General features: G+C 41.0%; 3 protein-coding genes across 11 annotated transcripts; 2 read left to right on the top strand and 1 right to left on the bottom strand.

Moving 5' to 3' along the window:
* Nucleotides 1-787: 787 nt before the first annotated feature.
* rps5 (ribosomal protein S5) lies at nucleotides 788-5003 on the bottom strand. 2 transcript variants are annotated; one of them, XM_027018221.2, is made up of 6 exons: nucleotides 4887-5003; nucleotides 4264-4371; nucleotides 3613-3822; nucleotides 2962-3090; nucleotides 1212-1310; nucleotides 788-902 (listed from the first exon to the last, which is right to left on the bottom strand). In XM_027018221.2, the coding sequence occupies exons 2-6, from the start codon at nucleotides 4369-4371 to the stop codon at nucleotides 834-836; spliced, it is 615 nt and encodes a 204-aa protein (XP_026874022.1). In that variant the 5' UTR covers nucleotides 4887-5003; the 3' UTR covers nucleotides 788-833. The 2 variants fall into 2 exon arrangements, with proteins under 2 accessions (XP_026874022.1, XP_026874023.1); XM_027018222.2 differs by lacking the exon at nucleotides 4887-5003 and adding an exon at nucleotides 4792-4816.
* Nucleotides 5004-7188: 2185 nt separating this feature from the next.
* On the top strand, nucleotides 7189-10268 carry mmp13b (matrix metallopeptidase 13b). The gene is made up of 10 exons (XM_027018216.3): nucleotides 7189-7300; nucleotides 7583-7821; nucleotides 7907-8055; nucleotides 8164-8289; nucleotides 8424-8579; nucleotides 8695-8815; nucleotides 8940-9073; nucleotides 9218-9377; nucleotides 9545-9648; nucleotides 9795-10268. Exons 1-10 carry the CDS (start codon nucleotides 7202-7204, stop codon nucleotides 9893-9895), a joined length of 1389 nt encoding a protein of 462 aa, XP_026874017.2. The 5' UTR covers nucleotides 7189-7201; the 3' UTR covers nucleotides 9896-10268.
* A 1159-nt stretch (nucleotides 10269-11427) lies between these two features.
* n4bp2l2 (NEDD4 binding protein 2-like 2) lies at nucleotides 11428-16065 on the top strand. Of its 8 annotated transcripts, XM_081700556.1 has the most exons (7): nucleotides 11428-11566; nucleotides 12069-13096; nucleotides 13314-13471; nucleotides 14063-14151; nucleotides 14327-14403; nucleotides 14630-14676; nucleotides 15471-15607. In XM_081700556.1, exons 2-6 carry the CDS (start codon nucleotides 12069-12071, stop codon nucleotides 14640-14642), a joined length of 1365 nt encoding a protein of 454 aa, XP_081556682.1. In that variant the 5' UTR covers nucleotides 11428-11566; the 3' UTR covers nucleotides 14643-14676; nucleotides 15471-15607. The 8 variants fall into 8 exon arrangements, 6 of the variants coding, with proteins under 6 accessions (XP_081556682.1, XP_026874025.2, XP_081556680.1 ...); XR_014117965.1 differs by having other exon boundaries at nucleotides 14067-14151; nucleotides 14630-15613; XR_014117966.1 differs by lacking the exon at nucleotides 14630-14676 and having other exon boundaries at nucleotides 14067-14151; nucleotides 15471-15533.
* Nucleotides 16066-16295: the final 230 nt, after the last annotated feature.

The following is a 16295-nucleotide window of genomic DNA, read 5'->3' as shown; positions in this document are numbered from 1 at the left end:
CCTGGTGAAGAATGTGATCCAGGTTGTTTTGAAAGTCAATTAATGTATCAGAACACAGTAAAGGTATGTGGAATCTATGAAACGATCAACTGCCAGCAGGTTTCAACTTCAATCCCCAGTAATAAAGTCTGCATTTCTCCATCTTTTAGAAACCACTTCCATGTAAGTAGTATATACCCTCCACTTTCAAACAGTCCAAACGTACCCACTCCAATGTGTAATTTAAAGCATGTTTTACCACCTCAGCAAGTCATACAGCGTTGCAGGGGTACTGTAGCCAAAGAAACAGCCAACATGTAGGAATTTCAGTTGACTTATGCATAGAAATATCTGATAGAAATCATTGCATAGTAAAGCTAATAGCCCCTGGTTTCTCAAGTCTCCACAACTATAAATTTGCTCATTAATATACAAGTTGGAAAGAGGAGGATGTCAATCATGTCTCCCCTTCTGGACTCAGACATCTTCATTTAAAAACTAAATAAATAAATATGCATCCCTTTTCAGATTTGATGTACTGACATTCATATAATTAAGCAAGTCACCACAATAATGAACCTTTCACACAAAGCAACTGAATATAGCGTCATTTTTAAAACAATTTTGGAAATACAAATATTCAACATGAACACCAAATCTGAAGGTGCACTATTCAAAACTAGTTATACCAAACGGATTACACCACCCTACATGGGTAACATCTAGTCAACATCTAGATAACGCCCCCTAGTATTCAAAAACAGTTATACAAGGACAACTGCTTCAGTAACCAAACAGCTTCCAAAGATGAGACAACACTGAATTTCTTTATTTAACTTCACTTTGCGCAAAGTTTAACGGTTGGACTTGGCCACTCGCTCCAATTCATCTTTCTTCTTAATGGCATAAGAGTTGGATGAGCCCTAAAAGAAAATGAGAAAAAGATTAATGGAACAATTAATTTCATTAAGCATTTGAACATTCCCCATAAAACTGCCAATTTACTTGCCTTTCTTTAAACCAAGCCTCTATACTGTACAAAACATTTCCAGTGGATTTATCCTTTTACTGCCAATTAAAACATCAAATCATTCTGTGGGAGCGTGGCTGTGTCTTGGTGGTCCAGACGACCCGTCAGGAACACGCTGCGTTAAAATGCTCCTGTTTTAGCCGTGCAAACGACATGCGTGTAGAGCCAAACATGCCGCTGTGCTGGGGGCGCTGTGCCTCACCTTGGCAGCGTTGATGAGCTCATCTGCAAGGCACTCCGCTATGGTCTTGATGTTCCTGAAGGCTGCTTCTCTAGCACCAGTGCAGAGCAGCCAGATAGCCTGAAAACACAACACGGCAATATGGTACAGGATACTGCCTTAGGTAAGCAGTCCCAGGTTTGGACAGTTAAAACTTATTGATATTAGCACATATTTATGCTTTACCTTTGAAAACACAAGTAGCCTGCAAGGAACTGTAGAAAAACCTAAAACTATTGATTGATTATTCTATGAGTAAATTCTATGAATAAAAGACAAAGCACTTTTGTAAGTCGCTCTGGATAAGAGAGTGCCCGCTAAATGCCGTAAATGTAAATGTCTGACTTGCTGATTTAATACTTCACAAGACGGTCGCCTGTCATCGTGTTTACGGACGTTGATTAGTAATTCAATATCTGAAAGCATGTTGCTTGAACAGGACAGCAGGGCTGTCAGGATAAATCGGGACAAAGCACCCCGACAGCCTGCACCCCTGCTGGCCACTCTAGGAGGGCAGGACCTTCCAGACGAACCCCAAACGTAAAGAAGGTGGAGCAAAGGAATAGACAAGGAATGGAAAAGGAAACCGGGCAGCAGAGACGAGGTTTGAACTGAAGGAGTGTAGAACTAAGAGCACACAGCTCCACCAGCTCCGCTACTGCGAAGGTGACGGGGAACGTGGGCGTGAATGACCTAGCTAGAGCAGAAAGGGAGCTGGAGGCTCACCCGACCAGACAGGAAGAGTTTCAGAGGGGAGCAAACCCCCAGCCTCTTCTAACTAAAAAATGACCAGATGAAAGCCCCACTAGATTTGCCTGGACCAGGGACGCACAGGGTGCACCCAGGCCAGGGGACCCAGACTCTAATCACCACTTTATAGGTGAGACAGAACAAGAAGCACAACACCTGCTCCTCAAAGAACAGGCGAGAAAGACAAGTGGGGAATCTCATACTTTGAAAACAACGATTACTGGCAATCTTTGGGTACACGTTGCACACAGTAAGACTTCTTGTATCCTTTGTGAAGCTGTTATACAGGGTGGGCCCACCTCAGGGGCATCAGGCTAACGAGCACTGATTAGATCCCCTCTCATGGCATCTTTCCAGTTGCAGCCCGCTAGCGATGCAAGCCACCTGTCATTACACCAACTTTAAAAAGCCTGAAAAGGTTCTGCCAGTGTTTTTACAGAAGCAGTCTGATGAAGGTAGACAGATTTCTCTGGCTCCTAGTGGTCACAGCGTCAAAAACCATGTCCATAATTTTCCAAGTTCCCAGCAGCAGTTGCCTGACATTTAGCTGGGGAAAGGAGGTGTGGTTAGATCACTGACTGGCGGCCCATGTTCAGATGCGACAACAGAAGACCTTGTGCCTTTTTTCAGGACCAACAACTGCACTCCCGTGCTGGGGACCATGTGGCCGGCCCCAGACAACAAATCGCCATCCTCATGGTTGAGTTGTGAGGCAAGGGGTTAGCGTGAGGGTGGCTCGACATGCTGAAGTGTTTGAGGTGAAGGTGCAGGGAAATAACGCAAACCCCGTCAACAGTGGAATCAGAAACCCCTAAAACCAGATGGAGAAAACCGCTTTGGAAAGAAGAAAAATACATTATTGCAAACTACGCTTGAAAAAAAAAAAAACTTCCTAACCAGCATCAACCAAGCAGTAATACAGTCGCAATTCCCTCCACTGAATAAGAGGCACAGTGTATGAAAGTGAAGAAAGGTGCGAGACCTGGTTGACTCTGCGCAGAGGAGACACGTCCACAGCTTGTCTCCGCACCGTCCCTGCACGACCGATGCGCGTGGAGTCCTCCCTGGGGCCGCTGTTGATTATGGCGTTTACCAGAATCTGCAGGGGATTCTGTGAGGTGGGAGGGGAGAAATGTACATTTACTACAGCTAAATATCACTACCAATAGCTACTAACAGCAACACTATTATCAAAGTGATTTCTGTGTTGACAGAGCACATTTTGGCATTGGCACAGGAAAACAAACTGACCGGACCCATTTCATCTGCTGAAAACGAAATTTTTCTGTCTGGATAACCAACGTGGCTGGATATGTTTTTGGAGAAAACAGATGCAGAGTTAGCAGTAGTGGCGTGATGCCGAGGCCTTTCCTCTTAAGTGGCACAGTGACGGCTGGAAATGATCCAATAACCCTTTGAAAGGGATGAGCGAGCGATCACCGTGTTTGACAGTATAATGGCAAACCGAACACAGCAGAATTTTTTTTAACGCGCAACTGAAAAAAAGGACAATTGGCGCATGGGATCGACTAAAATCAAAGCCAATTCAACGCTCTCGGGGCTCAACCAACCAACAAGCACAGCAGGAGTCACATTTGCTTAGAACCAAACTGGTGCTGGCTGGTGCGCTCACCTCGCCTGTGAGCAGGTGGATAATCTCGAAGGCATGCTTCACGATGCGCACGCTCAGGAGCTTCTTGCCGTTGTTACGGCCGCGCATCATCATGGAGTTGGTGACGCGCTCCACGATTGGACACTGGGCCTTCCTGAAGCGCTTGGCCGCATAGCGCCCGCTGGAGTGGGGCAGGTACTTGGCGTACTTCTCCTTCACCGCAATGTAGTCCTGTAACATGAGGCAGAGGTCAGTTAGGCCAGTGGCTATTCATAAAACTTCATGGAAGGACGTTACTCAGCAGTACATTATTCAGACTTCTGGGATGTGAGGTGATATAAATGCACAAAGCTTACTCTCCTCAAGAAACTACAGAATAGAAAAGGTACTTTATTTGCTAATTCTAATCATGTTTTCTGGGTGTGCTTTACACATCCTATTTGTGCAATAGAATGGTTTTAGTCCAATTACACTCGGACGTTACTACATATATGGAATATACCGTGAAAATGACCACTTCACACAGAGACACTACAGCTAAATTCAATGAAAGGATCCCTCTTGCTCACAATGATACTTAAAAGTTTCTTTTATTCTTATTTACACACATCTCTCCATCGAGTGAAATATACAAGCAATTGGGAACTACATACGGGGACGCAGTCTTCATACCTGCAGGGAGATGTCGTTAATTTGGACATCATCTGTACTCCACTTCCCGAATAACTTGATCTCTGGGGTTTCAGTGACTGCTGGTGTGGTCTCCCAGTCTTCAGCCATCTTTCAGACAGAAGGGAGCTGGTTATGTTGACCCTCCAGAGTGTGTGTGTGTGTGTGTGTGAGAACTCACATCATTTACATTATCTACCGCGGGCTAGCTAAACAACTCGACTAAAAAGCTCTTCAACGTGTCACGTTTAGTTATGTTATATCCAGGGACCAGCGGGGGGGCGGGGGGGTTTAATATTCCGCAAGGCAGATTGCGCCTGCATAATGCAGCAATATAATGTCATATTGATTGACAATTATAGGCAATAACAGGCAATAATAGAAAATAATAGGTAATAACAGACAATACTAGACAATAATAAAGCTAAAGAGAGAGAGTTAGGCAGGTATGAAGCGTTAGCTGCTAGCCACACACACATGCACACTAGATGAACCCAAGCAGCTATAATGACCAGTGGGACATCTACCTACAGATCTGCACGTAGACGAATGCACGGAGTCCGTTATAACGGCGGTGAACCGTGAGAAATGACAGTTATTACCAAACAACCCCAGCAAACCCTCACCTCGCCACGTCGGAGCCGCGCTTCAGCGAAGAGAGAAAGGAAGGAAGCCGCAGCGTGGTCGCGTCTGCTTCTTCTTCTTCTTTCGCTTTTGGGTGGCCTGAGCAGCCCAGGGCGCAAAGCTGCCCCCTACAGCACGACGTGTGAACGACCAGAAACCTGATGGACACTCTATGACTGACTGACTGAGTGACTGACTGACTGACTGAAGGAAGGAAGGAAGGAATTAATGTTGTTGTTTATTTGTTTGTTTGTTTGTTTGTTTGTTTGTTGCAAGTATTTGTTCAGTTCCAGTTCAGCTTTGATTACTGCTTAACCTAGACAGATTCCGATTAGTTTCAGGAGCCACAGTAAGGCTTCAGCGGCATTAAACATTTTGATAAATTTACAAAATGTAAACACAATGTAAGAGGTAAGATGTGAGTTATTTTCATGAATTACATGTCTGTTGGAATTACTCATTTGTAATACTGAACCAAGTAGAACAGAATCATGAATAATCTGGGACTAAGAAAGATAGCTATCTTGGTAAAGATGGCAGGGAACATGTAACTAGTGAAGCAGTTTCTGTTTTCATCCTTTTAAAGCCAAAAATATTGCCGTGGGACACATGGCTTCTGCTGACAAGCTTGATACTGAATAAAATAAATTAAAATAAATCTCTGTGTACTTTTGGTCCTTATACTTTCATTTGTAAAATTGAAATTAAAAAATTAAAAATGGATGATTATTTTATTTTTATATTAAAATCTGACGACAAAAATCATTGTTGTTGTCAGAAAGCAGACCTGAAATTAAAAGCAAAACATGAACAACTCGATAAACAAATTACAAGTTAGTTGCAAAACGCGTATGACTCAAATGAAAGAGGAAATGACAACATCTGTCTGCTCGCTTCAGCATAAAACCAGACAAAAGTAAACTGTAAACGTTCTCGTGAAGCAGCTTTTTAAAGCATCTGTGTGCATCATGGATGTGTCACAGATGAGATCAGTTTAAACATTATAAAAGAGTTCCTGAAGGTACAATGAAGGATTTCATTCATTCATTCATACCTAGATTAATAACTACTTCAACAGTATGCATAAAATAGAGCAATATTAATTGCATGTGTGTGTGTGTGTGTGTGTGTGTGTGTGAGTGTGCTGCAGTCCATGTGTGCATCTTATCCTCTAATCTTGAAAACAACCATGCTTCCTTGTGGAGCAAAGTTGGTCTCTTAAGTGTGTATCCGTGCTTGTTTTTCTGTTTACAATGCATGCCTTCTAAATTTAAGGTTGTTGCAAATTGATAGTTCAAATCCAGGAATTTTGCCCCTTACATTATAGCACTTAGCATGCACTACAGTGGAAAAAATCTTGCCCTTGCTTGGATCACTGTGTTGTATCTCTTTGGGCAGTCCAGATTAATAAACAACTTAATTTTCACAAAGAATAAGTGAAAACCAAATGAAGAACATCATCAAATGATAAACCTTAACGTGTAAAAGATTCACATGTGGTTTAAATCTTTATCCTCATGCTTCCTTGAGTTTGTAAATAGTTGCAGGCCTGACCACATGAAAAGGCGGAAGGAGATGCAGCTTCTTCACTGCTGAAGAGTATTTGTACCGGTTGCACAATCATCAAAAGTCCCTTAAGAGGTTTTTTCTTTTTCTTTCATTGTTGTTCACATATAAAGTGTTGAAAAACTGGGGCATCAGCATGTGCACATAGAAGAAAACCTAAAAATCACCGTAATCAATCACCTTAGATAAATCGTACAATGAAACTACAAATCAATTGCCCTTTTACACAGTTCTGATGTAGCTTTTTTGGGTTTGAACTGCTGACCTGATCATACAGCAGCGATTGCTCAAAGCAGCACGTCGCTGCCTCACAGTCACGCGTGCCCGTTCTGTCTGGAATGATTATTATTAGACATAAGGATGGGATCAGGATCAGCCTGGAGTTAGTCTAACGAGTGTCTGTCTAAAACCATCTGACGAGTGTCCACAGAGGATTTTTGCAATTGCTATCAACGTTTCAGCTTAAGCCATTACAAAACATTATTTCTTTTTTTTGGTCACTTTTTTTATTTGTTTTTAATTCAAAGCCAGCTATATTTATAATTTATATATATATAAAAAAAAGTCTGAGAAAAAAACCCCCTAAAAACCCCTGAAAACCGCATATATACTGTTGTATGCACTTCTCCAGGATCGTCCTAGAAGGAAGTGACTGGGGTACTTTTACATGAATCATAACATATTCCTGAGAACTCAGGACAGTATAAAGCCCTCGTCCCAGCTATTCCCAGCACGGAGCTGCGCAATCACCATGGAGATCACTGCCGTAGTTGTGCTGCTTCTGGCTGTGGTACACTCTTGTGCAAAGCCTTTGCCTACTGAGGAGACAGACAAGCGGCTATTAGCAGAGGTAAGAGGGTTTTGGACAGTTTGATTGTCTTTGTTATTTCAGTTAGTCTTGCCACACTATGTATACGTTATGTATTTGTCTCAAATGCATAAACAATGTACAGAAATTATGTCAAATTTTAAAAAATAGCACAAGTAGGTAGTCCACTAATGGAGCACATGCTTTTAGTATTTTATAGAATTTAGAGAGGCATTTCTTTACTCATCACTTTTTCATACACAAAACAAACCCTAATTATTTCTAAACCATGATTTTCATTTCGTTTCAAAACTGTGATCTTAGCAATATCTCAAGCGGTACTATGGCATGCAAGCTGGTCTCCAAGGAAAAACCAAGACATCGGATGTGATGCATGAGAAGATCCGTGAGATGCAATCATTCTTCAGGCTTGAGGTGACTGGACAGCTGGACGACAACACACTGGAGCTCATGAAAAAGGCCAGATGTGGTGTGCCTGATGCAGCAGAATACAACCACTTCCCCAGGGACCTCAAATGGCAAAACAGCATCATCACGTTCAGGTTTCTTAATTCTTTTGTTGTATGATAACTGGTAAATCCGTGTCGTTGTTGTTTTTTTAACCAACTGCTGTTGATTCATATTCAGGATAACGAACTACACCCCAGATCTGGAGAAGGAAGATGTGGACCAAGCTGTCCACAACGCCTTGAATGTCTGGAGTAAAGTGACCCCTCTGAAATTTAAGAAGCTACGCGAAGGAGACGCGGACATCATGATCAGCTTTGGAAGGAAAGGTATGGTACCTCACAGGATGTGACAGGATCAGGAGTTTCTCTCATATCTGGTTCTGAATGCTCTCAGGTCCAAATATATTGGGTTCTATTTTGCTGCCCGAATGACAGAACATGGAGATTTCAATCCATTTGATGGTCCAGAGGGGCTGCTTGCCCACGCCTATCCTCCAGGAAACGGCATTGGTGGTGACACACACTTCGATGAGGACGAAACATGGACAAAAGACTCACATGGTACCATGTTGTCCAGCAGTAGTCGCTCATGGTTGTTAGAAAAGAACAAATGTGTTACAGTGCTACCTGTAGCTGATGTTAGTTCTGAAAAAGAGATTTCTGTTGATGGGTTTTTCTGATTGCTTCCCTTGTAGCATTCAACCTGTTCTTAGTTGCGGCTCATGAATTCGGTCATGCCCTTGGGATGGCTCATTCTTCTGATCCCGGGGCACTGATGTACCCAGTATACTCATACAGCCGTGGTTTCCCTCTGTCTGAAGACGACATCAAAGGCATACAATCCCTCTATGGTAAATAGGTGGTTCTTATTCAAATAATATGGAAACATGCCATTTTCTGATGTTTTTGTTGATGGGGTCTGCAACATACAAGCTGTTTCTGTTTGTGTTTTTGGGGGATTCACAGGTCTTAACCCCGATCACAGGAAAGTCAAACCCAAGCCTGAGGCACCAAACAAATGTGACCCCATGCTAACCATTGACGCTGTGACAGAACTCCGTGGAGAAACCATCATTTTCAAAGACAGGTATGCCCACTGGAATCTTGAAAACTGCCTAACCCTTGTTTAACTAGGTGCTCTTGGGACTATTTCTGCTTCTTGCTAGTTGTCTCAGTAATCATTCTGAGCACGGTTCCTGTGCATTTGGCAGCTTTTACTGGCGGCTGCATCCGCAGGTTGTGGAGCCAGAGCAAAACCTCATTAAATCCACATGGCCAGAAATCCCAGGCAAAGTGGATGCAGCTTATGAGAACCCAGAGAAAGATGTGGTCATCATATTCCGTGGTTTGTGTTTATTTTGGGATATACTATGCAAAATATATATATAATGTTAACGATGAAAACAGTAACAATGATAATGACGAGTGAGATTTTTGTTATTCTCCTTCACTTCAAAGACGTGACTCTCATTGTTGAATGTGTTACAAGGAATCAAAATGTGGGCTCTCAATGGTTACAATGTGGTGGAAGGATACCCAAAATACATCCACAAGTTGGGCCTTCCCAAATCCATCCGCAAAATAGATGCTGCAGTATACATCAGAGACACAGGCAAGACTCTGCTCTTCACAGATGAGGACTACTGGAGGTATGCTGACCGGCTTAACTACGAAAATGAAAAATTCAATGTCTGTATGGTAAAGATTGCTGTGCTGCTACATGATTGATGTCCGAAAGTAAAGGTAATGCTAAAAGATTAAATTGATTAGGCGGCACATAGAGATTAGAGCTCACTGAATCATATGTCATCCACAGTTACAATGAACAGAGAGGTGCAATGGATAGCGGATACCCAAGATCCATTGAAGTCGACTTCCCTGGGATAGGGGATGAAATAGATGCTGCTGCCTACCACTACGGTATAATCCTGGTCATATTAATATTGTGGCTGTATGAGATGTAACATTGTTTGATTTATTTGGAATGAACCACAAATAGTTAAAGATTATGTCCATCACAACCTCTCATGAAATGTTCCTTACGCTCCCCTTTTTGTTTCAAACAGGATACTTGTACTTGTACCACGATCAAGTGCAGTTCGAGTACAACTACAGTGCACAGAAAGTCATTCGCATCATGAGAGCAAATTCTCTGCTGAACTGCTAAGATCCAGCAACATGGATGACTTGAAACAATAGCTACCTAACATTTGAGAAACTCCAACAACAGGAGGTGACAGATTTTTTTTTTTTTTGCAAATGTTTGATGCCTGGGCTGGTAAACCAGTGAGAAGACAATTGTTCTGTAGATGTACACATTTATTTATATCTGCCAAATGCTAAAAGGTTGGCCATAATCATGCTCGGTAATGCCTTCACCAAATTCTGGTGGTGGAAGGTCAGAATGGGTATTCCACACATTGGTGACATAAAATGTTTTTTGTTGACTCAAAGACATAAAAAAAATTTTCATGAACAAGTGTATATTTTATTTAACAGTATGTACCCTAGACAAATTAAATAAATTATTTTAAAAAGTATTTTGATCTGTGTATTCTCTCTGTGATTGTTGTCATATAATGATAATACTTTAAGTGCAAACTAATCTTAGTTTGCACTTAAAGTATTATCATCTACTTAAAAAGCTACATTTTTATTGTAGAAAATGTCCAGTGACTTGAAAAATAATGTAAATGGATATATATATATATATATATATATATATATATATATATATATATACTTTCATGGCCCACTTTAAATGCTTTGTAGAGTATGTATACTTTGTAGATGGCCACTTTGTAGAGAATTATAGCCAACCACAGTTGTTCATGTAATTCATGTAATTCACACAGTAATTCATCTACATTATTAACAGGAATTTCTTCCTCGTCTCAAGCATAATAGATGATAACCTGGAGCGTGGAACTTTTTGTTTTTGTAGAGGATGTTGGCATGAATCAGTATATATCAGTAAATCAGTATATATATATATATATATATATATATATATATATATATATATATATATATATATATATATATATATATATACATACTGAACATACTGAAAACATGAACATGCAAGATGGTTAGTACAGATATAAATGGTGTCATTTTTAAAGATGACACTGATCACTTTATGGTTTTGTGCTATGGTGTTCACACACAAAAACACCTATAGAAATACACAAACACACATGTATTATATATATATATATATATATATATATATATATATATATATATATATATATATATATATATATATAAATAAAACAATAGGTATGTTTATAATTGCAATACTTTAAATATGGGTGTCCTGGTTATATGTTTTGATTTAGTGGGATTTAATTATTTCAGTGGTCTCTCCTCTCACTCTACACAGATTTGACCTGAGTTAAGCCCTTGGCTAAAAGTACTAAACTATTTAGGGCAATCTGGAGGTGAAGCTTTGCTGTTGTTGCATTTGGCTCTGTGGCTCTGGGATGACTAGGCCCATTTACTTCCAGATAGTGCAGTAAATGTTGGCCACACGTCTCCTTGGCAGCTCCACCTATTTGCTGCTTAAGAAGTTTTCATTTAAAAACAAACACACACCATAAAAACAAAGACACACACTACAATGTTTGGACACGTGTAGTTTCTCCCGACATGGCAACCTTTGTGAATCTTCGGGACTACCCCGCGCGTTAAGTCCGTATCCCCGGAAGTGGGTTGACGGCGCTAAGAAGCTTCCGTTAGCGAGGTAGCTTCACGTCTAACTTCACTCACAGACCCCTGAAAAGGAACCTCCACACGAAGACAGTCGTTTATTATCCGACTTTCCACTTGTTAGGTAAAAAATCTGCCTAGTCGTGCGAATGGTTACTTCCTTGTCCTAGCCTGCCTGGAGACAGACGGCTAGGCTAGCTAGCTAACTAGCTAGCGCTAGGCTAGCTCACCCTAATCACATTTCTGCGGAGTTACTTGGGTTACAGCCACCACACAGATGCTTTAGACTTTTCTGAGTCTCTGTAGACGTTTCCCTGTTTTTAATCTCAGCAGCCGCACTTGGTTGTGACTACAGTTTCAGCTGCTTCATCTATAAGTTGGCTAGCTAGGTTAGCTAGCTATCGTTTACAATCAAAATGCCGACCTGCGTGGCTGTTTATCATCTCGTTGGGGAGATATTGATCTAGTTTATGGCTAATTAACCCATTCAGGAAATTGTATTTTGTTTACGTACCCAGTGTGCTGCATTCCACAGAGACTCATTTGTGAAAATATTTGATTTGAGAGTATTAAAGTGATTAAAGTGAGAGTATTAGTGAATTCACGGTTGTCATCATTCTTTCCAGATGCCTAATGTCAATCCAGATATATCTTCTCCACCTCTGAGTGGAAAAGTAGAAGAGCCCCATCACCTACAGGAGCTTGTCTGTAATCAGGCCGCCATAGAGGGGCAGGCGATAAGTTCGTCTGCATTGGCCTGCACTGAGCCTAATTCAGAAGATGCCTCTTCTCAGACTGTGCTTCCCACACAGCATGAGTTGGAGGGTGTCCAGATGGTGGAGGTGAACCACGATGAGCAAGGCTCGGGGGATGATGCCCGACAACGTGCTCACGGGAGAAGTAAAGAAGAGGTCATCAGAGAGATAAGCCTCAGCAGCGCTGCCTTCATCGGTCCGCCGTGTCGCCCGCGGTCCGCGATAGACGAGGAGCTTAGCGAGTTCTATAAAGAGCTTAAGCAGATCGACCACCAAGACACTGTTGATGGAAAGAGAGGAATCAATGAAGATCCGTCTCAGCCCAGCGTGCCCATGGCCGACCCAGCTCCTGGAAAAGCGAGCAGGGGAGCTGACCTCAAAAAGGCCCACAGGCCTTACTCGCCTCCTCGCAGTCATGGCTGGCATCGAAAGGACTATGGAAACTCTAGGAGATGGAGGCCTCAATCACACAATAATATGACATGGGATAGCTCATATGCATACAGCTTCCAAGGTCAGTGGCAGCAGGCCCCACCTAGACCCCTACAGGACCCGCAAAAATTCCAGTTTCAGGAACCACAGCGGTTCTTTCCACCCCCGCCGTCTGGGAATCCTGTGCACCATCTATACTTTGAGCCTAAGTTCAATGACTATGAGCATTCTGAGAGTAGCAGCTGGGGCTCCTGGGAAGAGACCCAGTTACCAGTTGCTTATCATTTGGGACTTAGTTCATCTAACCAGCCAGGGGCATATGAATGGCATGAAAGAAACTCCTATGATTGGCAGCCATATGAGGAACAATATTACCATGAAGAGAATCGTTATCAACATAATGATGAAGCTTTTGTATTGATTCTGATGAGAGGACTTCCAGGATCTGGGAAATCAACCCTGGCAAAGTAAGTTGTGAAAATTAGTGTAAAGGATGTTGCCATTGTAGTATTTGAATGTGACTGTCAAATAATGATTCGTAATTGCAGCACACCTATAATAATATGCTTTCGGGTATTGATACTGATCTGGCGATCATGCCTGGAAATGTACAAATGAAACTTATGTGCTTATGCGTGCTCTTGAATTTAAATTGTAGGTCATTCTGTCTTTTTTCCCCTTCAGAAGCCTAGTAATGCCACCATATTTGTTATGCAGGGAAATTCTGTCCACTGGTTCCACTGGACTGATACTGAGTACAGATGACTACTTCTTTCAAGAGAACGGCTACTTCTTTGACCCCACTGTTCTTGGAGATGCCCATGACTGGAATCAGAAGAGAGGTTTGGCAGTCATAGATCTCAGGACCACACAACTTCTTTTGTTTTATTTTACTAGTTCCACCTGTTTTAGGGAGAAATTTATGAATTAAAAAACTAAATTGGGGCCAACAGGATTTTCATCAAAATCAGACAGAGGTTTCTGTTGTACTTTCTCGGTTATTTTGGAGCACGGCCTACAAGATACCCCATAAAGAAGCAGAGCATAAACCATAGAAAAAAGTAGATTCATGACTGGTTGGTTTGTTTCCCTGTGATTTTGAGTTGCATCCTAAGCAAACTCATTTTACTTTGTCATTAACAATTACTGCCTCATGCACAATGTGTCATATATAAAGAGGATGGCTGTGGCATTCATTAATTGCCACAGTTAATGGCAATTTTGTATGCATTTATGCACACAGGGCAGAGTAAATCAAACATCACCAAGCCATTACATTACAAGGTCATTTTGATTTCCTTCAGTCAAGGTCTTTGGCTAGATCAATTAAAACTTTTTAAAATAAATTGACTCCTAATTTTGCTTAATTTAAGAGACCCTGCACTGGGGGTTCATGAAGGGTCATGGCTGTGTGTTTGTTTCTTTGTTTCTAGCTAGAGAGGCCATGTTGGAAGGCCGTTCACCTGTTATTATTGACAACACAAATGTGCAGGCTTGGGAAATGAAGCCATATGTTGCAATGGTAAGAAACCTGAATCCAATAGTCCTACCTGACTGTTATTGCATTTTCTGAATGATGGCAAGAGTTGTCTAGGTCTTTTTTTCTTTTTTGGTACCATTTTCACATTGTTACATTTCATTCATATTTCGTTGTTGGATCCTGACTTTTTTGTGTCTACTCTCATTGTGTTTTGCAGGCTTTAGAGATGGGCTATAGAGTGGAGTTTGTTGAGCCTGACACCAGTTGGAAATGTGATCCAGACCAGTTGGAAAGGTAAGTCTGTTTATGGTTCCAGAAATTGATTTGTCTTGCCTTGGCTGTTCTCCTTGACTTGGGGACTTCATGTAGGTCAAACTCTTTCATATTTCCTACAGTATTATTGATGTTTATGCTCATGCTCTGTCTGTAGTGACAACCTGCATTAAGCAGCCGTGTTTCAGCGTACCGGCTATAAATATTTTGACAGTGACAGTTTTGTTGTACTGGCTCTGTACCCTAGCACGACGGATTAAAAATAAAACAAGGACTAAGGATAAAGTGCCAAAGGTCGGTTTTGATTGAAGGGTGTTTACACCTATACTGCATGAACCATAAGTAATTGTAAATTCTGCTCAGCTGTTTCTAGGCCAGCTGTGTGTATGTGTCTCTTTAGTTAATGTATAAAAGGACTGGAATTGATTATAGATATAGATTTTCATAATTTGGCAATGTACAGTAAGATCAAAGAAATCAGGGTTGGTACAGTTGCCTATAATGAGGTTAATCAAACCAAATCACTCAGAGGCGTGTACCAGAGTAAACTGAGCCATTGAGTCTCACCTGCTCTGTGACACATGGTTGCATGGAAATGTTAATGAAGCCAACGACCGAAGGAAGCCGCAGGATGAGAAGCATACAGAAGCATATTAACTGATTGGGTCCAATCAAAATTCAGTTGGTAGCACTTTGGCTTGAAAGAATATAGTGGCTTGAAGGAGAGGCATGGAGAGGCATGCTTTTGTCAGTCACCCTGCCTGAAACATCCGAAAATAGTGAGCACTCTCATTCAAATCTGGCATTCTGCAACTTAATGTCACAGTCATGGTTTAATTTCAAATGCAGTGTGCTGAAGTAAATAAGTGCTTCTGCCATATGATATCATTGTAACTAGCACTGAACCAAAGCACCCCAAATTGCCACTGTCCAGTTGCTTATGGAGTGGTCGGGTTCATGTATCAAATTTCGCTTTGAGCAAGGGTAGTTAAAGGCAGTCAGTTTTAAGTTCATTTTTGTGTGCAATTGCTACCGACATTTCTGTACATTAAAAAAAAAAAAAAAAGGGATTTCTTGAATTTGAACAGGCGGACTAAGCATGGGGTTCCACGGGAGACTATCCAGAAGATGCTGAGTCTATTTGAACTCCCTATGACTGTGGACATTGTGATGAACTCCTGTGAGTCTCCTCATAAATGCAGAGGGCACCTTTCCAAGCAACATGTACAGAAAAAATCTGATGACATGTACACTTTTGTTACTTGAAGATGTGAATTTTTTTTCTGACTTGTAAAACATTTTTAATATTGTCATGTAAGTGTTTATAAAATTTTAAGAGTTCTGGTGAATGCTTTTTGATATTCAGATTTGTATGTCTCTTTGTGTAGTCTTTGTTTTGTTAGGTTTAGCATTATGAATATTCCATGAGCAGAGTGCCCAACAACAACAAATGGATGTGATCATTGAAGTAATTGTGAAATTGTTAATATTGATAAATTGGACATCTGTAAAGCAATAGAAAGTCTATAAGGAAGAGGTCTAGTTTTTGTAATATTTTTTTTTATTAAAAAAATTTTGGGGTTTTATTTTTCAATCAGCTAGAATTTCAGGAGCAAGGTGTTCCTTTTAAAAGACTCTGTGGACGTGCCTTTCCCCTGTTAAATAAAACCATTTTTAGATGGACTCTACAAACTTGTCTTTTTTGAGTCACAGTGTTTTTGATCTTTTTCACCTCTTTTTTAAGCTTCTGCAGAATCATGGATATTTTAACACCATTTAGAAGGTACTGTAACAAGCCCTCAGGTAAAATGTTATTAAAGTATTTTCTTTGATTAATATGAGGTATTTGAAGATGGTGGGTACTTTTTTTTCTAAATAAGTGTCCCTCCCATTGTTAGGTTTTTAGTGCGATG

Source organism: Electrophorus electricus, chromosome 17 (assembly GCF_041902795.1).
Source record: "Electrophorus electricus isolate QZ-2024a chromosome 17, ASM4190279v1, whole genome shotgun sequence".
Taxonomy (NCBI): Eukaryota; Metazoa; Chordata; class Actinopteri; order Gymnotiformes; family Gymnotidae; genus Electrophorus; species Electrophorus electricus.
The sequence above is the reverse complement of the archived record's forward strand: the minus strand, read 5'-3'. Positions and strand labels throughout refer to the sequence as shown.

What these genes read in the sequence shown, in the direction of transcription:
- rps5 (XM_027018221.2), bottom strand. Translation starts at nt 4,371, where the DNA reads ATGGCTGAAGACTGGGAGACCACACCAGCAGTCACTGAAACCCCAGAG. An exon ending in TTAACGACATCTCCCTGCAG is followed by an intron (nt 3,823 to 4,263) that starts GTATGAAGACTG and finishes CTCATGTTACAG; the next exon opens with GACTACATTGCGGTGAAGGA. An exon ending in AGCTCATCAACGCTGCCAAG is followed by an intron (nt 903 to 1,211) that starts GTGAGGCACAGC and finishes ATTTTCTTTTAG; the next exon opens with GGCTCATCCAACTCTTATGC.
- mmp13b (XM_027018216.3), top strand. Translation starts at nt 7,202, where the DNA reads ATGGAGATCACTGCCGTAGTTGTGCTGCTTCTGGCTGTGGTACACTCT. An exon ending in GATCAGCTTTGGAAGGAAAG is followed by an intron (nt 8,056 to 8,163) that starts GTATGGTACCTC and finishes CCCGAATGACAG; the next exon opens with AACATGGAGATTTCAATCCA. An exon ending in ACCATCATTTTCAAAGACAG is followed by an intron (nt 8,816 to 8,939) that starts GTATGCCCACTG and finishes TGCATTTGGCAG; the next exon opens with CTTTTACTGGCGGCTGCATC.
- n4bp2l2 (XM_081700554.1), top strand. Translation starts at nt 12,069, where the DNA reads ATGCCTAATGTCAATCCAGATATATCTTCTCCACCTCTGAGTGGAAAA. An exon ending in TGAAGCCATATGTTGCAATG is followed by an intron (nt 14,152 to 14,326) that starts GTAAGAAACCTG and finishes TGTGTTTTGCAG; the next exon opens with GCTTTAGAGATGGGCTATAG. An exon ending in GATCCAGACCAGTTGGAAAG is followed by an intron (nt 14,404 to 15,470) that starts GTAAGTCTGTTT and finishes GAATTTGAACAG; the next exon opens with GCGGACTAAGCATGGGGTTC.